The sequence below is a fragment of the Mirounga angustirostris genome, unplaced genomic scaffold (genome assembly GCF_029215605.1).
Source record: "Mirounga angustirostris isolate CCGP_5_RB_7025 unplaced genomic scaffold, mMirAng1.0.hap1 SCAF_14, whole genome shotgun sequence".
In the NCBI taxonomy this organism is placed as follows: domain Eukaryota; kingdom Metazoa; phylum Chordata; class Mammalia; order Carnivora; family Phocidae; genus Mirounga; species Mirounga angustirostris.
The window spans coordinates 4,563,438-4,589,338 of NW_026991722.1; the positions used below are offsets into that span (position 1 = coordinate 4,563,438).

At 44.3% G+C, this 25,901-nt stretch overlaps 1 protein-coding gene and 1 long non-coding RNA gene across 2 annotated transcripts in view; both read left to right on the plus strand.

Moving 5' to 3' along the window:
- The first annotated feature begins 3,773 nt into the window (after positions 1-3,773).
- The window catches only part of LOC123852504 (cytochrome b5), a 37,351-nt gene continuing 15,223 nt past the window's right edge, over positions 3,774-25,901 (plus strand). The window contains exon 1 of the mRNA XM_045886554.3: positions 3,774-4,021. Coding sequence (XP_045742510.1) covers positions 3,893-4,021 — 129 coding nt within the window. The 5' untranslated portion in view covers positions 3,774-3,892. The remainder of the gene's footprint in view (positions 4,022-25,901) is intronic.
- On the plus strand, positions 4,032-24,763 carry LOC135362571 (uncharacterized). The gene is made up of 2 exons (XR_010407423.1): positions 4,032-4,714; positions 9,280-24,763. It is a non-coding gene; the product is annotated as an uncharacterized LOC135362571 (long non-coding RNA).

Here is a 25,901-nt window from a genome sequence, read left to right on the forward strand (position 1 = left end):
GAGCAAGGGTATGGAAGTGAGGATAGGATACTGTGTCTCCAGAGAGCTAAAAATAGCTCACTGTTGCTAGGCTGTAGGTGGAAATGACAAAGGATGGAGCTAGAGAGAGGCAGATTTTGAATGATCTTGGACGCTCTGGTAAGGAATGGGAACTTTAGTCCTTGGGAGACATTGGAAAGTCTTAGGCAAGTAGTGTTGTGATCTGATTTTAATTTAGATTCATTCTTCTATGGAAGATGGACCTGAGGAATTGAAGACTAGAAGGATAACCTGTTAAGTTATTGTAAGCAGGTAGGCAGGTAATCATGAAAGGCAGATCTGGCAGAATGGTACTAGAGATAAAAGAGGAGAACAATCATTAGATGTTTAGGAGGGAAAGTCTCTTGGACTTGGTGATGGAATCAATTTTGAGGATGACTTGGATAATTTGTAAGCTTCTGACTTGGGAAATACACCATCAACTGTATTTCATAGAACTGTCTGGAAACCTAATCCCTTTACAAAGTTAAATAGGATATCTGGAATTTTCCTTATGTATACCATTTTGCTCTTATTCCATTTACTTATGCTGGAGACAAAAAGAGATTTTAAAAAATAAATGTAATATTACAGCCATGTCCTACTATCAAACATTCTCCTTATTTGCCTGCTTCTAAAAATGGACATACAAGGAAAATGTGCCTAAGAATGTATTTACAATAAGATATATAATTTGTCATCGTTTGAAGTTAGTGAGAAAAATTGCCCTACCTCAGCAATGAATTTCAGACATTTGATGAGCTTTGTGGTCAGATAATACCTACCCATTGTTCTCTACTCCTCATTTCTGCTTCTGCAGTCCAATTGAACAGATTCTCAACTGACATTTGGTGTTATACATGGATAGAAACAACCTTAAGCCATACGTGCTTTATTTGAAAATGAATAAAAATGTAAAATATTTAGAAAATTTTGGAAATTATTGCTAATAGGAAATTATTTAGAAATCAACCAAATAGGCTATATAGATGAGAGATTTAGAAATTTTTTGAAGGAAAAAGTTAACTTATGCTAATATAGTATTTAAAAGACCTGGATACAATGCAAATTATGTGTGTAGATATTTGAATTGGGAGTCCCATCTTTGTAGAAGTGCCCATTTGTTTGAGGGAACCAGTTCTCTATGGTTATACCTATATAATGGAGAATTTAACTATCAATGGGCAGGAAAAGGCTGTTCAAGCACATCTTGTGCATGAGTGACAGAAATAGAAAATGAGTAAAAATGTAATCATGTTTGCTTACTTTTGCCTTTTAGTGGAAAAGAAACAGTGCTTTTTACAGTATATTTTTACCTGAGGTACTTAGGGATGGAGTTGGTTTTCTAAGTGTTTATAAAAATGTCTTTGCTGGAGGGGAAGTCAGGAGTTTGTAAATATTTGTGTTCTTTAATTTCTCAGGTTCGTTTTTTTCCAAATTTGCCTAGATTTACTTCACCTTGGAGCACCTGCCAGATAGGAGGTTTCCTCATACTTGTGTTTTAGAATAAGGAAGCCTTGTAGAATAATAATAGCAGTACGAGCTAAAATCTACTGAATGCTGCCTATGTGCCAGAACTTGTACTAAGCATATTATAAGTAGTGGCCTAGAACAGGTAAATGACTAGCTCATAGTTATGTATCTCTGATAAGTCACTAAACCAGGGGCAGGATCCAGATCACTAGTGCCAAAGTTTTGTTTTTAACCGCTTCTGGAGTTGGAACTGAGACTGAAATCTAGAACAGTATTGATGTTGGATTATAGATATAGCCATGGCCATGATCTCAGGAGACTCACTGTTCTGCTAGAAGTCATGGGAAGATTCAGCAGTTCTGAGAACTGTTTAGGGAAGTAGTATAATCTGGTTTACTATTTTTAAAATATATAGGAACTTTATAACACTAAATGTAAACATTTGAAAAGAGAAAAAGTCTCAAGTCAATAATTTAAACTCCTGCCTGGAGCAACTAGAAAAAAGAAAAGAAAAATAAACAAAAAGCAAACAGAAGGAACTAATACAGAAATTAATGAAATTGAAAAAAAGAAAAATAGAGAAAATCAAAGAGAAAGCTGGCTCTTTGAAAAGATCAGTAAAACTGACAAACCTCTAGCAATGCTGACAACCAAAAAATGAGAGAAGTCACAAATTACTAATATCAGGAATTAAAGAGGGGATATCAGTATAAACCCTACAGACATCAAAAGGATAATAAAGGAGTATTATGAGCAACACCACATATAGATTTGACAATTTAGATGAAATGGATCAATTCCTCAAAAAGTATAAAATACCACAACTCACCCAGTGTGAAACAGATAATTTGAATAGTTCCGGAACTGTTATGGAGATTAAATTCATGGTTTAAAACCTCCTGAAAAAGAAATCTGCCCATATGGTTTCATTGGAGAACTCTACCTATTCTACTTTTAAAGAGCAGTAAAACCAATTCTACAAATCTCTTCCAGAAAAATAGAAAAAAAGAGAATACTTTACAATTCATTCTATGAAGCCAGTATTACTCTGATACCCAAACCAGACAAATACTATGCGTGAAAGAAAACTGCACACCAATTTCTCTCGTATAAACACAGATTAAAAAAAAAATTCTTTAACAAAATATAATTTAGCAATAAACAAGTGGGGTGTATTCAGAGATGCAAGGCTGGTTCAGTATTTGAAAACCAATGTATTCCATCATATGTGAAGGCTATTTGGAAAGCTTGGAAAAATGTTTCCTTCTCCATGGCCATGCATTCCAATGGAGGAGGTAAGGAGGGGGCAAGGGAACTAACATTTATGAGGCTCCTAATGTGGAAGAGCTGTGTTGAATCTCTAGGAAGATGACCTACGTGTGTAACCTGCTGTGTAGGTCCTTTTGGAATTCACTGCTGAAAAGGGCCTTAATAGATGACTTGATAATATGCTGAGATTTCTCCGTTTTTTTCCCTCACACATTTGTAACTCTTCTTATGCGTGCTCGCTCAGCTGGGGAATTGCTGTTCCAGAGTCCAAATGCTGTTGATCCTTTAGAATTTATGTAAACACCACACCGCTGAGACAGAAGAGGACACTGAAGCAAGGACTCGCCTAGGCAGGGTAGACAGCCTAGAAGTGCTTCAGAGCTTGAGGAATCAGGACTTTTTCTTTGTGCAGCACAAATAACTTCCCTGGGATTTCCTCCTGTGAGATTGGGCACCCCGGGGAGGGGAGTGCCGAGCAGAATTACTGAGTGACGATTCTGTGCAGCACACTGTTTCACTGAAGCGGAGGGATGGCACTGCGTGTTTTAAGTCCCCGAGGCTCGGGACTGTGCCATCAGGTTAACAGTTGAATAGTTAACAGACTCGCAGCGGAGTGACTTGGTTACACAGTGAAATTCGGGGCTGGCTGATCTGCCCTGATGGCGAAATCGCGGCGAAGGTGGCGTGCGGCCGCTGGCCCCCCGCGGACCGTCCTTGGACCGCCGCCCCGCCGCCCCGCGCGGGTCCCCCACGCCGGGGGCCGTCCGCCCCTGCCCCGCAACCTTCTGCGCAGACGCAAGAGAGACCCCGCCCCAGCTCGCCACGCCCTCCGCGCGCTCCAACCACCGTGCTCCTGAAGGGCACCTTCTGCAGCCAGTCGACGCCCGCGCGCTGGGCTGGGGCGCGCTGGGGTTGGCGGACGCTGTCGGCCGAGGGCGGGCCCCTTGAGTGACACGCGTTCTGTCCAGTCATCGGAGGCCGCGCGCCACCGCCCCTCCGCGGCGGGGCCCGCCCTGCTGTGGACGCTGGGCCGGGGCCCCGGGAATGTCCCGGGCCCAGGGGCTGAGACGCGCGCTCCGCTTCTCCCGGCTCGGCTGGTGTCTGCACGGCCTGAGGCTCGCCGCGTTCCGAAATGGCCGAGCAGCCGGACCAGGCTGTCCAGTACTACACCCTGGAGGAGATCCAGAAGCACAACCACAGCAAGAGCACCTGGCTGATTCTGCACCACAAGGTGTACGATTTGACCAAGTTCTTGGAGGAGGTGAGTTGGAGAGACGCGAGGCTGGCCGGGGTTTGGGGTTTCCGGGAGGCGAGTCGTCTGTTCGCAGCGCGGCGGGGTTGACGTGTGCGACTGTGCGGAATGCGCTCGCCCGTGCGTGCACACCCGCGAGCGTTCCTCCCGTCTGCACCGGTGTTTGCATTCCTGTACTTACACACCTGGGCGCCCCCGGAGTCTGCACACCTGTGCGCGCACACTTGGGAGCGTCCCGAGCCGCGTCAGCCGGCGTCGCCGCCGGGCGAGCCATTTTAGCAGCCTGCGGCGTGCGGGCATCCGGCAGAAGCTGCCTCCCTCCGCGGGCGCGTCGGAGAGCACCACTTAGCGCTTAGCGGGAAGCGAGCGCGTCTGGGGCTGTCTTCCTGGGAGAGGGCGCTGCTGCAGAAGGGGTTGAAAGATCCCTTTGTGAGTTTACGGAAAGCGGGGGCTCAATCAAAGGCCGGGATCGTCCCACTTCTGTTATTCCGGGAGTGGATTCCCAGTAAAAGCCGGTTGGAGAGCCCCATCCTGAGAACTGCAGCATCCCACGAGAGAAGACCCTGAGTTCCGAGGTCGGGTGTGGCCCGCACCCGCTGTCCGCGGCCCCCACAGGCCCACCCCCAGCATCCACGCGCACCCTGTTCCCCAGGAAGGAGCGCCGTGATTGTTAACCGCTTCCAATAAGGACTTCACGGCGAGGTACAGTGCTGGACTCTTGGGACCAGGAAATTAACCCCGCCTGTGTGAGAGGCTTTGAGGAAGGAGAAAGGATAGGTGGGGAGAACTGCCCGTAGGACTTGATCCTTAGCTTTGGAAGTTGTAAACTAACTTTACCTTAAAGGAAGACATTCCCTCGATAAGATTCTTTGCATTAGGATATAACTTTTGCAGCAAATTCTAAGGTGCTTTTCTTTGTTGTCTCTGGATTTGTTTTATCACTGTGGGTGACTTTGAACCATAAATCTGAATACAACACTTATCCTCCTTCGCCGCCACCTCTGCCTCCCCCCCCACCCCCCCCCCCGCCAAACAAATGAGAATATGTAGTGATGGGAATTTTTTTACATAGTTGGAGGGGAAATGAAGATAAAAGCCTGGTCTTAGCTGAATCACAATTTACATCAAACGACTTTGGAGGAGCACTTTTTTAAAAACTGTGTTTAAAAAAAGCTGAAGACATTTATTAAGATATTTTACTCCTAAATTGTCATTTGGTGGTGTGCCAGAAGATAAAATAGTGTTCCGATTTCGGAGTGGTTTATAGTAGGGAAGCACACCTGATCTGTCCTCTCTCCAGAGCCACAGGCGATAGAGCATCTGGAGTTCACAGCCCTGCATCATAACATCAGGGCCAATTGATGCCAAAGGTCTGCTTTCAGCTGTTCCTTCTTCCTCTCCCATGGTATGTGTAATTCTAGAATTTTAAGACTCAGTGTGTGCTTTCTTTGTGTCTATCTGTAAAAAAGAACAGCATTTATGAAAGAATAATAGGATATTTTTTGAAATTTTTTTTCCTTTTTTGTGGGTTCTGTTCTGTACATAGTTGTACAGGCGGCTGCCTGGCCTCTCCCCCACCAGATGTCAGCACCCCCTCCCCAGTTGTGACAGTCAAAATGTCTCCAGATGCCTCCGAGTGTCCAAAAATCACTCCTAGTAGAGAATCACTGTCCTAAAAATGCATTTTGCATAACTCTTAAGGAAGAGAAGATTACTAAATTTTAAACCACTTACATTTCATTCTTATGAGGCAGGAAAGAGAATTGCACAAAATTTTCTGAGTAAAATTGTAAGAGATGCGAACAAGCTGTTGGGTGGGTAAATTAGCTGAGGACCAATTCCTTTATTTTACTGTTTTCTCTACTCTGAAAGTAGCTTGAGGAGAATGTGTTAGGTAATAGGTAAAATGCGGTGAAATGAGCTTGGCACTAATATTTGATAACTAACACAGTGAGATAACTAAAAACTATTTATAGTGAGATAAATAAAAACAAGTTTATACTTGTTTCCTTTTCTCAGTTGGTCCTTGGTAAAATGCTCCCTGTAGTAGCCTGCCTGGGACTTGAGTTTGGGGCACCATTGCTCTCTGGTCGTCATGCCCTTCCTTTTGATCAGTGAGTTCAGTATCTTCTGAACTCTTTTGGGTGTGTCTCCCAAACCCTCGGTAGATTACAACCCTAGAGAAAGACACATCATTTCTGTTCTCAGAAGCTTCTGTTGCACAGGAAACAGTGCCGTGCTGGGGTCCACCGAGTCTAGTTCTGTCTGGAGCAGACCCCAGAGGGCGGTGTGAGGGCTTGGCCGTGAGCTCTCTAAAGAGGGCCTGAAGTCCACAGTGGCAGGGTGGAAAGGACAACACAGGTGCACAGAGCGGGGTCTGGGTTAAGGTAGCAGAGCAAAGTGGCTGACATTTTGCAGTTGGACCCACTGGCAGGAGGGCAGGCCTCTCTGGGGTGATACCCCATCCTAGGATCCCTGCCCATGGCTTCCTGCATCTTAAACACAAATCCTCTCCACTTCTGCGGCCCATTCTGCCAGGTGTAATTCTTCCTAGATCCCTCCTGTTTCCATTACTTTATTCTGCCAGTGCTGTTTATCTCATAGCTTCTTTTGAAACGGGGGGGGGGGGGGCACCTGGGTGGCTCAGTCGTTAAGCGTCTGCCTTCGGCTCAGGTCATGGTCCCAGGGTCCTGGGATCGAGCCCCGCATCAGGCTCCCTGCTCCGCAGGAAGCCTGCTTCTCCCTCTCCCACTCCCCCTGCTTGTGTTCCCTCTCTCGCTGTGTTGCTCTCTGTCAAATAAATAAATAAAATCTTAAGAAACAGAGAAAGGGGCTCAGGATATCTGTCTCTTCCTTCCTGCCCTGACACTTTCATCATTTTAAAAGCTCCAGGATTTCATGAAACTTTGTATGTTAACTAAAGAATATTCTGCTTTCCCTAATTTACCGAAGTATGAAAGTTTCTTCTTTTTTCTTTTTGGGGTGGGGGGGGGCGGCTTCCTACCTCTAAAGTGAACTTTCAATCATTATGGGCTCTAGATCTCCCTCTACTATGAATTCACCCATCCGTATGGACAACAAGACTTTTCCTGGTGGAGCATTTTCTCCTTTCAGAATATTATACGTTCATATGCACGTCTGCATTCATGTTGTGAAAACGTATAGTGTGATGGGCGGAAGGGGGTATTTGTCTGCTACCTACACTCTCTATGCCTCAGATCCCTTACTTTAAGGTAAAATGGGAGGATGATAGTAGTGTCTACTTCACAGGGTTATTATAAGAATTAAAATAATGCTGGGGCGCCTGGGTGGCTCAGTTGTTAAGTGTCTGCCGTCGGCTCAGGTCATGATCCCAGGGTCCTGGGATGGAGCCCCGCATCGGGCTCCCTGCTCCGCGGGAAGCCTGCTTCTCCCTCTCCCACTCCCCCTGCTTGTGTTCCTGGTCTCGCTATCTCTCTCTGTCAAATAAATAAAGTCTTTTAAAAAAATAACAATGCTGGTTAAACACATAACACAATACCAGACACGTGGGTAAACGCAAACTCCTAGTTCAGGGAAGGGTGGGCTGGTGACTTGTTTTCTGTAGTATCTTATGTAGCTGAGTGTTAATAGGAGATTTCAGGTAAAGGTGTAAATCTGGCAGGTGATGTTGAAATGAGAAAGGATTATAAAAATGATATCCTTCCAGTCAAGAGCACAGGTGGAGTTTTTAAGTTGTGCCAAGAGTTCTATCTCTTGAAATAATGGCCTTAAAAAACTGGTTTGTTGTTCAAGGGGAGGGTAGACACCTGAGAGGGCAGGCCAGCTCTTTATTAATGGCAAGCTAAGTACCAGCAGGTGTTTAGTTACTATCTGATGTTGACCTACAGGATTATGACCTTTGTTGCCTGCATATTTTGGAGTAGGTTTTTGTTTTTTTCAGTCCTGAGTTCTAGTTTTTAAATTTATTTTGGTGCAGTTTGGTTTTGTCTTACCTGATTATATTATTAGCAGGGCTAATGACTATAGAACTTTGAGAGACAGTTACTTGAAATGAAAACGTAGGCTCTTGATCTTAAAAAAAAAAAAGAAAACGTAGGCTTTTGGGGCTGGGAGGAAAAAAAAATGGTTTGCATTTCCCTTTCTTTTATTTGGGCAGCCGTGTGTATTCAGTTTTTAAGAGCTGTGGGAGGGGAGAAGAAAGCATCTTATAATTGATGAAGTTATATTAACTTGCTTTCAGTTTCAGTCAATAGATGTTTGATTTATGAAATTGGCATCTTCCTAATAGAGGAGAATGCCTTTGTGTCAAGTTCTCCCCTCCTTGTTTCTGTAGAACATTTTCTGGTCGTCCTGGGATTCTAATGCTCTGTAAGCTGTGTCTTGGATATCCTTTAACAGCATTCTGCTTCACAAAGCTGTCAGCTCCTGGCTTGTTGTTTTTGCTTTCTGAGACTTTGCGTTCATAATAGCAAGTTTTGATGTAGGGACTTGCTTTTTGTTATTTTCCTTGAACATGGCTGCCTACTTTGCAGAAACCAGTGGTTCCGATCCTGGGGGACCTCAGTTCCCCTGGACCCAGGAAGAGTGGGTATTTGAAACTCATGTCCTTAATCCTGAAAAACACAGAAGACTGTATATCTTTATCCTTGATATGGGGTGACATATTTAGGGATAAAATTCTAAGTGCCTTTGCTTTTTTCAAGGAAGTTTGATAATACTCTGAATCTGATACTAAAGAGCTGTGGTTGCAAATATGTCTTTGATGAATATAAAATAGGAATGTTGTTATTATTTCACATATGCAGTTTGGTAATGTAAAGGGATCCTTAGGAGTAAAGGTGGCTCATGCATCTTGGGTAAACAGGTGGCAGAGCCACAAGGCTACTTGGGGAATGTGAGCCTATGGGCAGGGCCTCTTTTATATTTCTGCAATTTTTTTTTTAAAGATTTTATTTATTCATTTGAGACACAGAGAGAGAGAGAGAGAGAGTACATGAGCAGGGAGAGAGGGAGAGGGAGAAGCAGGCTCCCCACCGAGCAGGGAGCCCGATGTGGGGCTTGATCCCAGGACCCTGGGATCATGACCTGAGCCGAAGGCAGACGCTTAATCATCTGAGCCACCCAGGCACCCCTATTTCTGCAGCTTTTTTATTGGTAACTTTTTGCTGCTTTTGAGAAGAGGTTTCAAGAGTGTTAGTGAGCTACTCTGTTTTGAAACAGTAAAAATTTAACAACAGAAAGCAACACTTGAGATTATTAACTTTTGATTTTTTTTTATCTTTAAGGTGGATGGAAATTCCAAAGGAAGGGAGAATAGATTATGCAGGACAGCTTGGCTAAATCAAGGAGTAAATAGTGTGCATTTCTACTGAATGCAGGTGTCTGGTATTCCAAAAGTCCGCCAGAACCATAGAAGACAAGCAATGGGTAACCTTTTTTCTTTTTTTTTTTTAAGATTTTATTTATTTGAGAGAGAGAGAGAGCATGTGCGTGTGCACAAGCTGGGGGAGGAACAGAGAGAGAGGTACAAGCAGACTCCCCACTGAGTGCAGAGCCTGACACGACACGGGGGGCAGGGCGGGGGAGGGGGTCGATCCCATGACCCCAGGTCTGTCTTGACCTGAGTGGAAATCAAGAATTGGAGGCTTAACCCACTGAGCCATCCAGGCACCCTGCAATGGGTACCTTTTAATATAATGGAGTTTGAACAACCCAGGTCCTGCTAGATATTCTAAGTGTTGGATGGGGGTTCAGAAAACTAGGTCTCATCTTAGACCTGTTTTGAGGTGAGTCAGGTAAAATCTCTAGATCATTTTCTTCATTCTTAAATGGGGACTATTCTGTCCCCTGTATCAAGTTTGTGAACATTAGAAGAATATATGTGTAAGTACTTGGCAAAGTATATAAATATTTTGATTAAGATAAAGTTTTCTTATAAATTAAGTGTTAAAATTTTGTTACATGGAAGGTTCAATATTTATTTAGTAGGAACACACACCAAATTATAATGTTAAAAGCAAAAATGGTTCAAAATACAAATACTCGCTTGAAATACAATTTTTGAGGACTGTGTGCTGTGTGTGATGGGTATCATCTCTTTTCCGGCTTTTAAAAATACAACTTTATTGCTTTTGGGAGAAAGAACACATGAATACTCTAAGGAATTGAACAGTGTGGAAAAGAGCGAGGGAAAAGTCAAAACTCACAGCGTTTCCACTGCCTGTGGTGACCGCCGTGAATTTCTGGATGAACAGCCTCCTGATGGCTTTACGCACATCCACCTTTGCACAGGGATCTGTTGTATGTAAATGGTCAAATACTCTGCGTGCTGGTTGGTAATCTGTCCCGTCCTCCTACACGTGGAGGGCACCATTCTGTGTCCGTAAATTATATTCTTCCTGGGTACTTTCTTGTTAGGTAGATGTGTCCTGATTTATGTAACCAATCCTCTCTTTTTTTTTTTTTAACACATTTCATTGTTTAGTTTGCCTCCTGTGATTGTCTCCTTAGGTAAGTCTCTGTAAGCGGCGTTGCTGGATGAGAAGTTACATGCTTTGTGCGTTTTGTTGCCTGTCCCCGGAGTGCCCACGGTGATCCTACTAGTGGCCGCAGCCCTGCCTTGCACTCCAGTGAGACTTGCTCTCCCCAGGGCTTTGTTTTCTTTAGTGACTGAGAGACCTAGTTGATTACCCTCCTCTCCTGAATTATTTGGGTGTGTGTTTTTCTCAGCAGGGGCAGCGTATGGAAACAGTTTTTTCTCCTTTAGCATATACATTTTCTTAAAAATGCAGCTGTAGCAAGTATCAGCTGTTTATCCTAAAACTTGCAGCGCCAGTCCAGTTTCGAGCACTCGGGCACGTGGCCTGAGGTAGCAGCGGCGTAAGGGGGATGGAAATAGCAGTGGCTCCCTGCCCTTCTCTGTCTTGATGAAGTGTAGTTCTTTTCTGTTATCTTTGAATCTGGTTTTCTTGGGAGCACCTGTTTATGTGTCCATATTTATTAACTGGCTGCTTGTGTCTTAGATCAGGAGAGTGAATTGAAGAAATTCTACTCTGGGCAAGTAGAATTTGGTCTGAGCAGCCTGTTGGTAAGTGATCCCTGCTCACTGGGAGCTGACGTCAAGAAGTCACGTTCTTGGTGCAGAGTTGTGTCTGTGGTCAGGCCCATGAGGTCCCCGTGTCCAGACGGGTGGCCCTGAGCCAGCACTGCTGCTGGGGAGGAATGGGATGCTAGGTAGGGGAGGTGGGAGAGGGAGGGCGGCATTCATGGCTCCACCCCAGTCAAGGGCCTTCTGTACCGGCTTTCAAGGGGGGGCAACCTGTTGCTCCTCGGCAGTGAAGGCCTAGAGCGTGGGCTTTCCCACCCGTGTCTTGGAGGGCCGGCTGTTGCTTATCATGGACAGGCTGTTCACTGAGTTTTGCACAGCTGTGTCGAAATTGGCCGGGACACAAAATATACCCAGCCTGCTTTCTCCTCCTCCTGTCTTCAGGAAGTGTTAACTAAATGTCATGTGTACTCCCTCCCTTGGTAGAGATCCCTGGTGGACTCATGGTAGAAATGATAGCAGGGGACACTCATTGAACGTTGCTTGGCACTGAGTCTGTGCTAGATAGTACGCTGAGTGCTTTTTGTGCACAAATCCCTCCTTTGCATTTGTACTTTTAATCCCCAAAATGATCCTCCTAGGTTGGCAGTGGGTTCTCCTTTTTAAGGGTAAGAGAACGAAGTCAGTGACTTGCTCCAGTCACATGGCCAGTAAGGACAAAGTCAGGATTAAAGTATGGATTGCAGGACTCCCCAGCCCACGTTGTTCAGCTAACCCCATGACCAGGGCATGAGACCTGGGATAACTGGGAGAGCTTTAGGAGACAAGAGCCATCCATTGGGTACATAGTTGCTGTCATTTGCTTTGAGGTTTCCACCCCATGTCCAGAGATCACTGCAGGAACCAGGGAGAAAGCAAAGAGAAATTGGGAATGGAAATATTTGAACAAAAAGAAAACTCTTGGAAGGTCAAAGGGCAAAAATGTGCCTTTCTTTCTATCTGTTGTTATTTTACTATGTTGCCTTCTAGAAGGTGAAGGAGATCACCAGCCATTCTAGTTTCTTACAGGAGGTTTTTTAAGTAGAGGGTCTTGGTGGAGTCTTCAAGGACTCTGTTCCTAACACAGATGACACCTGGATGGTCTTAAGAACCAGTGTCCTGTTGTTTAAGGAAGAGATTGTTTTACGTGTACGTTAGAAATGTGTGCAGAGTGAAATGCTGTTTTGGATAGGCTTCTTAAGTAAGTGCCCTGGGGGGGCTTGTTCTGAAGGGAAATCTGATGAGGTTCCTGCTCTGATAAAAACCCTGTGTAGGTTCAGCTAATCCCCTCCTGCCCCTTCCCACCCCCTCGCTGACTGTGGGTCCTCATCCCCGGAGCTGTGTGTGACCCCCTGCCTTGCCCTGTCTGCCTGTGTCACCATTCCGCTTAACGTTGCAGCCTTGGGACCCCCCCCCACCACCAGGAAGGTGTCCCCCCTTTCTTGCTGCTTCCCTTCTGTCTTCTTGATTGTATCTGCCACGAGGTTGCGGTACTGGCCAGACTCTATCCTGTGTTCCTCAGAGCATGACCTCACCCAGGCTCCAAGATTTCACTGGTTCCGCCAAACTGGTAGTTGCTTTGAGTTTTCAGTTTGAGGAATGTATGTTGTTACTCTATTAGAAATGTAACTTCTTGAAGAAAATAAAAAAACTTCATTTTGTGGAAACAGATTGCCATTTCTCTGCTTAATTCTTTTCAATGGCTTTCTGTTGCATTTATAATAAAATCCCATCTCTGTGTCCTGGTTTAATGAGATCTGTGTGATCTGGCCCGCACCGCAGGTAGTAATACTATCCCCCTGCCCTCCACCCCTCGCTCAGGCCCTCTCTGTTTCTCAGACAAGTCAGGCTTGTTTCTGCCATAAACCTTTGTATTAGTCCCCCTCTGCCTGGTGTATATCCCCTTGATCTCTACCCTCTTGAGATCCCGGCTCAGTATCTTCGCAATACCAGGAATCTTATGTCCCATCGTCCTGCTTTGCTTCTCTGTTAATACTTTGATACCCGCTGTTTTTCTGGTTTGCCTGCTTACAGCCTTACAACCTGCCCCACCAGACGGCGGAGCCCCTGTCCATCTTACTCACTGCTACATATCCTGGCACGTCGTAGTAAGTGCTCAGTAAATACCCCTTAAGTGGGTAGAGGAGGAGAGAGTCTGATGGAGGGACACAGACACATTCCCTATACTGTCTTATTTCTTTTTTTCTCTCTTTCCCCACAAATGTTACCTACTAGTGTTATTATGACATGATCCTTTCTTGGTCCATAGACGTTTGCCTGGAATTCTGTCCCAGAGACTTAACATTTAGAAACTGGAGAGACTTTGTAAGGACAGTTCCAGTTATGGCCTAGCCTCAGAGTGTGGACTCTAAGAATGACACCGAGCAAGGCTCCTAGGAAGTGCAGAGGAGAAAGTGGAGAGTCAAAGCCTGGGGTTTCCGGTACAGTCTGCCAAAAGCCAGTGAGCCCACTTCCTTCTGCTCACCCAGAGTCCCTTCTTCAGCTACCTACTGTTCTTCTGCAAGAACACGCCCCCTCCTCAGCCCTCACCCCACTGGGTGGTTCTCGCTCATGTCCAAGCATGCCTTATTGTTGCTGTCCTAAAACACACTCACACAGGGCCCCTCTTTACTTCCCCCTCCTGGCGCTCCTTGTTGTCTGCTCCCTTTTGGAGTAAAATCCTGAGAAGGTTGTTAAGCCTTCTGCCTTCAGTTTGTCTTCGCTGTTCTCTTAAACAGTTTACCCTAACCGTTCTTGCTAAGGTCTGCAGTGATGCCGCTGGTCCATTCGCAACTCTCCTCTGCTTGATTCTCCTGCACCCCGTGACCAGATGTTCCTCTCTCGGAGACACTTTTTACAAGTGGCTCCCAGTGCCCTTCTCTCCCACCACCCTGGTCCTGCTCTCTCTCCCTTCTGACCTGGGGCGGGGGGGGGGGGGGGGGGGAGTGCCCTCCAGCCCAGTGCTTTGTACTTTCCCGGGGCCATCTCATTCAATGTCATGGCTTTGAATATGCTGGCAGCTTCTGAATTTTTATCTCCAGGGCAAAAAGACCTCTTCCATAGCCTTGGGATTGTATCCACAGTCTGCTTCACATCTCCACTTAGATGTCTGCTAGGCCCCTTACATCTTACGTATTAAAAACTCAGCTGACCTTCCCTTGTAAAATTGGCGCCATTGTCCCACGCACCCACTTCAGTTGATGACCATTCTGTCCATTGGCTCAGGTCAAGAACCTTGAGGTCATAGCTGACTCTTCTCTTACCTCACACCCTTACCTTACACCACACACTCACACATGAATCCAGGAGGACATTCTGTGGTCTCCAATTTTATAATCGTCAGATTCTAATTTTTCCCACCTCTCCTGCTGTCTCCCTGGTCTGAGTACCATTGCTCCTCGCCTGGTGTCCCTTGCCTGGGACAGCAGACTCTCACTACAGTAGAGTGGCCTTTTAAAAGGTAAGTCAGAACACACCGCTTTCTTGTATAAACCTTTTCATGACGAATTACACCACCTGATTTAAGACTTAGGCGATAGCTACAGCAATCAAGAAAAGTGTGGTCCTGGCAGAGAAACCTACACATAGATCAGTGGGACAGAGTAGAGAACCCAGAGGTAGACCCATGCAAATACTTCCAACCGGTTTTTGACAAAGATGCAGAAGCAATTTGATCAAGGAAGGGCAGCCTTTTCAACAAATGGTTCAGGAACAATTGGACATTAGTAGTCGAAAAATAAATCCTGACCTAAACCTCACACTTGATAAAAAAAAAAAACAAAAAAAAACCCAAATGTAGGTCACAGATCTAAATATAAAATGTAAAATATTTTGAAGAGACTTAGGCAGAATTCTTAGACATGACAGTGCAAGTGTGGTCCATATAAAAACAGATGGATAAATTGGACTATAAAAATGAAAAACATTGGTTTTTTAAAAGACCCTCTTAAAGGAATGAAATGACAAGCCACTGGCAGAAAATTTTTTTCTAATCTCGTATCTGACAAAGAACTTATATCCGGAGTATATAAAGAATTCTCTAAATTCAACAATAAGGAAACAATCCCAATACAAAATGGGCAAACGACTTGAATACACATTTCTTCCAAAAAGATACACGGGTAGCAAATAAACACATGGAAAGATGTTTAGCATTATTAGCCACTAGGGAAATACAAGTTAAAACCACAGTGAGGTACCACTACAAACCTCTTAGAAAGGCTATGATAGGGGCGCCTGGGTGGCTCAGTTGATTAAGTGTCCAACTCTTGATTTAGGCTCAGGTCATGATTTCAGGGTCACGGGATCAGCCATGTTGGCCCACGTGGGGCTCCTCGTTCAGTAGGGAATCTGCTTGAAATTCTCTCTGTCTTCCTCTGTCCTTCCCACCCACTTGTGCATGCACTCTCATGCTCTCTCTCTTTTCTCTCTGACATAAATAAATAAATCTTTAAAAAAGGGGAGGGGGCTGTGATTAAAAAAAAAAAATACTGGTAACCCAAATGCTGGCGAGGATGTGGAAATATTAACTCTGGCATGCATTGCTGGTGAGAATGCAGAATGGTACAGATGCTCTGGAAATCAGCCAGCTTTTAAAACGTTAAACATATACTTACCATATGAGCCAGAAATCATGCTCCTAGCCATTTGTCCGAGAGAGATGACAACTGTGTCCGTCTGATAACCTGTACACAAGTCCCAGCAACTGGAACAATGCTGGTGCATAGAGAGGACTCAGTATTTATTGATTGAATAATTAAGAGTCTGTAATTGTGAAAGATTAGAGCATTGATATAAAACGGCTGTTGGCGAGTAGCTTTATGTGTCCTGTCCCCCAACTGGAAACAAGTGTTGTTTAGTGCATCAGTGGTTAGGCTGGTACATGCGTAGAGTGGAGTATGACTCAGCACCAAAAAGGGAACAAAGCAACCTGAACGAATCTCAAGGGTGTTGCGCCAGGTGAAAAAAGATAATCTCAGAAGATTGCATGCAGTGTGGTTCCATTTATGGGACGTTCTCAAAATGGCAAGATGACAGAGTGAGGAACAGATGAGAGGTTATGGGGTCGACTGAACGGGCAGGGGGGAGCCCTTTGTGATGGTAGAGCTGTAGCGCATGGCATACACGTGGGAAAGTGCTGCAGGCTGGGACACACCAGACAGACATGTGCGTGCCCACAGCAATTGGCTGAGGAAGTCAGACTGCCGACCTGGGTTATGCCAAGATAATGCTCTGTGCATCTGTAAGATGTCATCCGTTGAGGAAGTCTGGGTGATGGGTTCATGGCACCAGCTCTGTACTGCTCTTACAACTTCTTGTGAGTAACTATTTCAATATAGTTAAAACAGAAAATACCTTCAGTGGCTCGCTCTCCCTTTCATGGTTAAAGCCAGAGTCTGATGGCTGCAGGGCCCCATGTCGCTTGGTGCCAGTTCCGTCTCTGATACTTCCTTCTGCCGCCGCCTTCCTGTCATGTCCCGCTTCAGACATACTGATGCCCTTGTTCTTCTGTGAACGCGCCAGGACCTCTCCCACCTTAAGTACTTTGCAATGGAATTTATTCCCCCAAATAGCTGCATAGCTCACCTGTTCCTCTTCTCAGTAAGGCTTGTCCTGACCCCTGCCCCGTTTTAAAGGGGAAGTTCTCCCAACCCCCCGCGCCCCAGCTGCATTACCCTGCTCTATTTTTTTCTTTTTTCTGTAGCACGCCAGCTTCTAACATGCTGTATAATTTACTTATTATACTTAGTGCTTGTCCATCTCCCTCTGTGAATGCAGGAGGATACATTCTCCAGCATATGCGGAAGGATATATTTCCTGCTTTATTCCCTGATGTTTCCCAGCAACCAGAACAATGATGGCACATAGAAAGGACTCAACAAGTATTTATTGGATGAATAATTAAAAGTTTTTAAGTGTAATGTATTAGAAAATTGATGCAGATTGGCTATTGGGCTAGCTTGAATAATTTCCCGGCAGCTTATTTTATTTTTGTCTTGCCCTTGGATACAGGTTTGAGCCAAATTTATTGTTCTCAGCACTAGATAGAAAAGGAAAAACAGGCCTAAGATCTGAGGGAGAAAGTGAGAAAAGACAGTCTGGCGCCACCATCAACCCTCTTTCCTTCCCCTTTCATTGTCAACACAGGCTGTCCTGTCATCTCGTCATTTGGCCGTTCTAACAAGGTGGATCACAGACTGTAGACTAATAGTGCCTCATAGATCACTGCCCGCCTGCTGCTGGGCCCTCAAGTTTGGTGGCTTTGCTTATTCTCCTGAGAAACATTGGGTCGAGATGGGTCACGAGGCAACTCCTCTCCTGGCCTCCGTGTCCCCTGCTCTTTTCCCTAGAAGTAGGCCTGTCCCTGTCCCTTCCCTCCACCCCAAGTCTCTCCTTACCTCAGAATCGGGACTTACGTTCCTTTCGGAGATCAGAGGAATAGTTCTGTCAGTAATTACCACACTTGCTTTATTGTATCTACGGAGAGAAGGTTAGTATGGTAGAATTAATAGTATTGGTCAAGGCATAATGACTAAATGCAAAATTCCTTTTGATTCTGGCACGTTTTAAGCCATTTACCATCTCAACCCTAAATATAACCAAGAAGAATTTTGCTTCTCTCTTTTCAAGGAGAGAAAATCTTAACAGCATTCTGTGGGATAATCACTAGCTCACAGCTGCATCACGTATCTGTTCTCATCCCCATGACCTTCAGGAATGCTCTCATGTAGGCAATGGGTGTCGTCCTTGCAATACGTAGTTTCTGTTAACTCTCGTCATTAGGTTCTGTGGCTTTGTACTATTAGGTTTAGTAATGTGATTTAATCCACAGAAATCTCTTGAAGATAAAGGGCAGGGTAGAAAGAAGTGGGGAGTCTTTTGGGTTTGGTGCTGAACTTGGCCTTCGGCAGTTCATAGGGGCAGGTACTGTTTAGGTTTTGGACCAGGTTCTCTGTGGCAACAGCAGACGGGGGTGTTGGAGAAAGGGCATGCAATCGATGTTACTAGAATACCTGTTACAGGCCAGGCATTCTGCTGTGTTGTTTGCTCTCCCCGGGAGGCATTTATGATGTGGAAATGGAAGCTCAGAAAGATCTGGCACCTTCCTGGGTCACCTCACTAAGATGTGGCAGAGCTGGACCTTGTTCAGTTTACAAAGTACTGCCTACACACAGGTGCTGGGACAGCTGGGGTACAAGTCGCAACTTCTAGAATACTAACCATGACACGGGGACCTGAGGAGTGTAAGAAGGTCGATGTTAGAGCCCACTGAGGTGGTCAGGGAGGGGTCACGAGGGTTAAGGGGCTTGCAGTGACTAATGGGGGGTCTAATTTTGCACTTTGATCAGTGATAATGGAAAGGGTTATCTATAAAGCTGGTAGGAGGTGATAATGTGCTTAATTCTTCTTTCTAATTCCCTCTCCCAGTCCAATAACAAAAGCAAGTGAAAGAACCTTTCCTGCGATGCATCTTTATACCTGTGAAATCAGGTTTTTTATAGTGCCTGACAGTCCTCCAGGACGCCCTTGTGTTTCTGCCTGTTGTGTTTCCTTTACCTAGAATGTCTCTCCCTTATTCACCTGGGGAACAGCTGTTGAACCTTTCATGCCTCAGTTCAAGCATCTCTCCTTAGTACTGTTCTCTGGCCCCTCTTGGCCTCCAGCCCCTGGGAGTTGATCCCGCCACCTGCTCTGCTGTAGCTTCTGTACCTGGTGCTTACTGTGCTTGGCCAGTGTATGTCTCCAGGTCTGTTTGCTCACTAGACTGTAGCTCCCTGAGGAAGGGGGCCAATACTTCGCCATCTTGCAAACAACAGAGCTTGGCATGGCAGATGTGTGAGTGAGCGGATGGCTCGCAAGCTAGCGGGGAGAATGCGTAGATAGCCATTGTTTTAAGTTTCCTCCCGTGATCTTCAAGGGAAACAAGCAGAAGTAATTCAGATGCTGCTGGTGAGCCTCTGGTCCCTGAGCTTTGAGGATTCAGTGAGAGGGTGCATGCAAAGCCGTAGGCAGTGCAGAAAAACAGTGTCTGGAAATCAGAGAAAACATTTGGTTGGGCTATCTTGTTATTTTTTTCTAAATCTTGTATAAATTGTTTATGTTCTACACTCCTTTGAATTGTTTTCATTTTTGGCTTAACTATTGCAGATAATCTCTTTAAATAAATTTTTTTGCTTAGTCATTGTTTATGGACAATATGTTTGCTTGACCTTTCTTTGGCAGTGTTAAATGTTTGGATGGAAAGATCCTATTTAAAACTTTAGAACTGGTGAACTCTGGGTCCACATAACATTACATTTAAGTGGAAAGGGGTTTTTTGTTGTTGTCCTTTGTTTTGCTTGTTTAAACAAGCCCTTGGAGGGAATGAGTTTGACCTGACACGTTGTGATACCGTTGTGTAGTTTCACATACCCTTCTGGGTTTTTTATATGGATAACCTTGTAGCCAGATAAAGCCTTGCAATAGAAGTGTGTGTGTATGTCTGTGTGTTTCCTTAGAATCTTTCTTAGTTGGCAAGAGCCAAGAAGTCAAAGCAGATGACAAAATCTCTTGGGGCCTAGAAAAAGTGAGAGAGATTTTCCCCTAAATCCCCAAATTTATGGAGGAACTTTATTTGTAGGGCATCTTATCCAAAGTCACTTTGATCAGAAACATAAACATTTTCATTTAATTTGCCTGTTCAAAAAGGGGAGGCTGACTACAAGTTGGACACCAGGATTCTGGTCCTGCCTCCTCTATGAACTGTCAGTGTGATATTGGGCTTAATTTCTCTGGGTTCCAGTTTCTCCATCTGTGAACTTGAGGATGTTGAGTCTCTGAAGGTTCTTTCAGACTCTGACATTCTGGGATTTTAACCTTCAGTCTACTTTTTGGAGTCCGAGATCTTCAGCTCAGTTTGATGCTTTTGATGCCAGGCTCATGAATGGGGTGGAGGACTGCAGCAGGACTTTCAGGAAGCTGAGAGTGGTTTATGGTTAAGGCTGGAGCCTGTGATGGATTGAGGGGAAGTGGGAGGCTGGAAAGGCTCAATGTGAGGGCCCAAGATAAGATGACATGTCCCAGCCCAATCAGTGAGGCGGGAGAAGGGGGCAGATTCCTCCTTTCTCTCTTTTTTGTTCTACTCAAGCCCTCCATGGATTGGAGGGAAGGCAGTCTGCTCTACTGAGTCCACTGATACGAATGCTCATCTCATCCAGAAACACCCAGAAATAGTGTTCACTCTGGGCATCCCTGAACCCAGTCAGGCTGACACATAAAATGAGCCATCACACAGTCTTACATATTTTGTTTTATTCAAGCTTATCTCTTCACTAACCCCAAGCACTCATGCACATTTCAGTCAGTAAGCCTTCATTGGTACTCATACTCTTCTTGAGCCTATTCATCTTTATCTACTGTTTACCCAAATTCTATCTCTCCTGAAAGGACCTAGATAATCTTTTAATAGCCCCTGTCTTTCCCGACTTCTCTGTTCAGTCAACAATTAATATTGTTGATCCTTTAATATTACTCTAGTTGTTTAATGTATGTGAAGACCATTGTCCTAATATGGTTTTAAGTTTCTTGACACTGGGAATAATGTTCATTCACATTCTTTTAAATGCTTTAGGACTTCAGTGCCTGGCACATGGTATTGATAAAATGATGAATGTAGTGATGAGAATTAACCTCAGAAGAACTCCAAATAACTGTACTTAAATAAGTTTCTTTGTGGGGCGCCTGGGTGGCTCAGTCGTTAAGCATCTGCCTTTGGCTCAGGTCATGATCCCAGGGTCCTGGGATTGAGCCCTGCATCGGGCTCCCTGCTCAGCGGGAGACCTGCTTCTCCCTCTCCCACTCCCCCTGCTTGTGTTCCCTCTCTCGCTGTCTCTCTCTCTCTGTCAAATAAATAAAAAAATTAAGAAATCTTAAAAAAAAAAAAAAAAAAAAAAGGTTTGTTTGTCATAAAGAAACAAGCCCGATAGTCCAGGCCTTGTGTGCTGGCTGTGTTCTGTAAAGCCTTCAGGGCACTATACTTCTAGTTTACTTCTGTGCCATCCCTAGGGTCTGGTCCTCATCCTCCTGTTCAGAGGCAGCATCCCCATTCCAGAAAACAGGATGAAGAGAAAGGGCAAAAGGGGCTCACCAGTCTAAAGAGAAGACTTCTAGAAGGTTCTTCCGACCCTTCACTTATATTCTGTTAGCCAGAATTTAATCACATGGCTGAAAGGGAGGCTGGGAAAATCTCTATTCCAGGTAGCTCTTTCCTAGCTAAAAGTTTAAGTGTTGTGGGGGGTCAGGGCAGGGGGGAGAGAGCACAATGAGCAGTGAGCAGCGTTTACCACCACTGACTTGCTTGTGCTGCTGAGGGCACCCCCATGCTGTGCAGATGTTGAGGCTTTCTTTGTTGAGATATTTAGGAGGCATTTGATTGGCATGCAGAAATTCACCACTGTCGATTTTGAGTGGGATACATGAAACAGTCAATATTTAAGGATGAACATTCTAGCAGCAATACAGAAGACGAGTAAGAATGGGAGAGGAGTTGGGGAGAAGAGGACCAGTTTGGTGGCTGGAGCCATGAACTCCACGAGAAGCCCTCTCTGATCTTACTTACAAGAATGCAAGGCTTTCCTGTCAGGTGAACAACACCTAATTTTTGACTTTGAAATTTTACAATTTGTTTTTCCAGAGTCACTAAAATGTAGGTATTCTAAGAGTTAAGGTCAAAGACTAAGCAAAAATGTTATTCTGTATCAAGCCTAAGACTGTCTCATTTATGAAATGGTTTCTATTAAAGGGGAATATAACTTGCACAGATAATTCCAAAAATATAATTTGTACCCATCTTTATTTTCTGGCTGGAGAATCCAAGAAATTGTACCAGTCACAGAAGCAAACAGTAGGGATGCAGAGTGGACCCGGAAAGTATTTTCGCTCAGTAATTAGTTTCGGAATTAATAGTCGTTGCAGGCTGCATTTGAATCTATCTATAGTGACTTTGATTTTACATTTTCTTTCTCATTAAGATTATTGTCTTCCTAGGGGAGGTGGGCAGGGGCATGGGTATGGGTTAAATAGGTGGTAGGGACTAAGGAGGGCACTTGTTGTGATGAGAACCAGTGTTATGTGGAAGTGTTGAATCACTGTATTATACTCCTGAAAATAATATTACACTGTGTGCTAACTAACTAGAATTTAAATAAAAACTAAAAAAAAAATTCACAAATCACATTATGGCATAGTAAGGATATAACAGATCTCTGTAGCTTCATGGTTTTAACAACAAAAGGATGACTAAAAATAGAGTCATTTGAAAAATATTAAGCTATTTCTAAAAATGTTTCTATTGCATGTGATAAAAGTGGAAATTCAAATTTTAAAAAAGTACTCTTGAGGAAAAAAAATAAAAAGGAAATTTCCTCTAAAATAAAAAAAATTATTGCCTTCCTAATAAGAATTTATTACTTACTGAAAACATCTGTATCAGGAGAGGCATCTAAGTTTATCTTTTTTTTATCTTGCCAGTTTTTATAGATCTACTTTTTACTGTATTATTAGCATTACTTATTGTTATTTAGTGTACTACTAAATATGAAATATAATTTTATTGCAGTTTAAAAAATCCTCTAATTATGCATTTATTCCTTTACTTAGCATTTCCCTTTGGCCTCATTCTAAAAAGGACTTGAGGTCTCGCTTTCATTATGTTGATGTTCTTATTCTTGGTCTCTTAACACAAAAAAATAATCTAAGACTTTGTCTTCACTGACTGTATGTATTCTGTACCTGGTCCCCTGATATGTTTGACTGTTGGGCTCTGGAAAAGCACCTTGTAGTTCACTCTGATACTCCTTTTTTTTTCTGTGTATGGGAAATTGGACTTATTTTCATTTGAAAAGAGTTGCATGTTCTGTGTGGTATCTCTTGCTACTGGTTATTACTGAAGCAGAGAATGTCCAGGGGTTAGGGGATGAGGTGGAAGAAGACGCTCTCCTAGGACTGGCCTTCAGCACTTGTGCTGCTGTGACGTCAGCAGAACACGGGAGTCTTGCCATCAGGTTTGGGTCACGGTCTCTTTTGTAATGACCTGAGGTATAAACCATTGAGCTCCTTAGTGTTAAACAGACCACATGTCTTCTCAGTGAGATTATTTGAACTTTGGTTATAAATGAAGCTTATCATAGGGTTTCTTTTTTTTTTTTTAAGATTTTATTTATTTATTTGAGAGAGAGAGAGACTGAGAGAGAGAGCACATGAGAGGGGGGAGGGTCGGGAGGGTCAGAGGGAGAGGCAGACTCCCTGCCGAGCAGGGAGCCCGATGCGGGACTCGATCCAGGGACTCGATCCAGGGACTCGATCCAGGGACTCCAGGATCATGACCTGAGCTGAAGGCAGTCGCTTAACCGACTGAGCCACCCAGGCGCCCCTATCATAGGGTTTCTGAGTGGAGGCTGAGAGTGTTGGGTTAACCCTGATTACCAGTGGTATCCCTCCTGAACAAAGCAATCCCAAGCGTGTTTGAGCTCTACCTCCACTGACTGTTTCTCAGATTAAAGGAAATTCTTACCAGTAGAGTATATTTGGAAAGAGGGGTGGGTGGGATCATGCCTAGGCTGGCTCTGTAGGTGAAAAGTGACAATATGGTCATTGGTTTTAAGTGTGGGGATTTTTCTTTTTCTTTTTCTTTCTCTTTCTTCTTCTTCCTCTTCTTTTTTTTAAAGTAAACTCTACCCCCGGCATGGGGCTCAAACTCATGACCTCGAGATCAAGAGTCATATGCTCTGCGGACTGAGCCAGCCAGGTGCCCTGAAGTGTGTGGATTTTTCACAGCACGTAACTCATCAGTGTTTACCTCATTATTCGAGCATGGCACTACTAATTTAAGATGAAATGAAAATCTGAGCTTGTTTCTATTTCAGTATTGTCCAAACAACTGTAAATACTGGTTAATTCATTATGGATATTTGGTGCCCAGGAAAGAAATATTGATCAAGTTTGTAATATTTTCTTTCTTTTTGAGCTCTTACATTTTTTAGAAAACAGGTACTATACCTATTAGATCACTGAGTACCATACAGACTCAGTGAGTGCCATTAATGAGGTAGGGGTAATCTCACCTTCCCTGTCAGTCGTTCATTCGGCATTAGAAGGGTTCCACTGTTGCCTGTCCGCTGTCTGGAATGACTTATTCTTTCCTTGCGTTTTGATATTCATTTAACACTTTTTATTTTTTGCCTTATTGGTATTCCTCTCATTTTTGTATGTATTTGTGAGTCCCTTGACTTTGATAAACCCTCAAATTCATAAGTACAACTGTATTTCTCATGTTAAGTAGAGTATAATTGAAGAGCCTAAGAGACCACTTCAGACCTGTAGTGATTGTAAAAGGACTAAAGTCATAAGCTAATAATTTGTTAAATTATTATAAGTAAACTGCTCTGTGTCGTGCCAGTCTTTATTGCATTGTCCTTATATAGGCAAGGACTTCAACAGCCATACCCTGTGATGCCCTAGGGTTGGTAAAACAAGTCAGGCTTGATCCTACAATCTGCCATAACCACAGAGAAGAGTCATTTGGCCTTCGGCAATCATCAGCTTTTATCCTGGCCTCTCCCTGAGTTGGATGAGTTAGTTGACAAAAGCTTTTTTTCCCAAGGCAGTTTGGTTTGTGCTGATCCCTTGTTCTAGCCATTGGCCCTTATCTGTGAGCCTCCTCACCTTGAGATGCAGTGCACTACCAAGGCGGTGGGGTTGCTGTGTTGTGTGGTCTCACACATGTAGTAAGTATACGTATCTTTCATTGCAAATGAAATGATTTTTCAGTTTTCACCTAGGTTGTCTATATGTCTTGCAGAAGGTTTTTTTTTTTTTTAAGATTTTATTTATTTGACAGAGACACAGCGAGAGAGGGAACACAAGCAGGCGGAGTGGGAGAGGGAGAAGCAGGCTCCCCGCAGAGCAGGGAGCCCGATGCGGGGCTCAATCCCAGGACCCTGGGATCATGACCTGAGCTGAAGGCAGACGCTTAACAACTGAGCCACCCAAGCGCCCCTTTATTTTATTTTTTTAAAATTTATTCATTTGAGTCAGAGAGAAAGAGAGAGCATGAGCAGGGGGAGAGGCAGAAGGAGAGGGAGAAGCAGGCTCCCTGCTGAGTCAGGAGCCCAATGTGGGGCTCGATCCCAGGACCCTGGGATCATGACCTGAGCCGAAGGCAGACGCTTAACGACTGAGCCACCCAGGCGCCCCTGGAATTAATTTCTATAGAGAAGGCAAAAGGTTTGTGTAGGGGCGCCTGGGTGGCTCAGTCCTTAAGCGTCTGCCTTCGGCTCAGGTCATGATCCCTGGGTTCTGCGATCGAGCCCCGCATCGGGCTCCCTGCTCCGCGGGAAGCCTGCTTCTCCCTCTCCCACTCCCCCTGCTTGTGTTCCCTCTCTCACTGTCTCTCTGTCAAATAAATAAAAAAATAAAAAATCTTAACAAGTTTTGTGTTGTCTACAGCTACAGTATCCAGCTAATGAGCGTACATGGCTGATTTACATTTAAATGAATTAAACTGTACATTCAATTTCTCACCCCCATTTCAAGTGTTCAGTAGCTGTTTGTGAGTAGCGGCTATTATCTTGGGCAGTTTAGATACAGAATATGTCCATCATTGCAGAAAGTTCTGTTGGGCAGTACTGGTCTAGAACACTCACTAAAGCAGCTTTGTGAGCCCCTTGGTTCCGTGGAGAGACTGTATTTGGTGGAACCATTTGTATGACAGTTTGAAGCCATTTCTGAATTCACATCTTACTCCAAACCCCATTGCTGATGTCTGGCAACAAAACCATTGCTTTA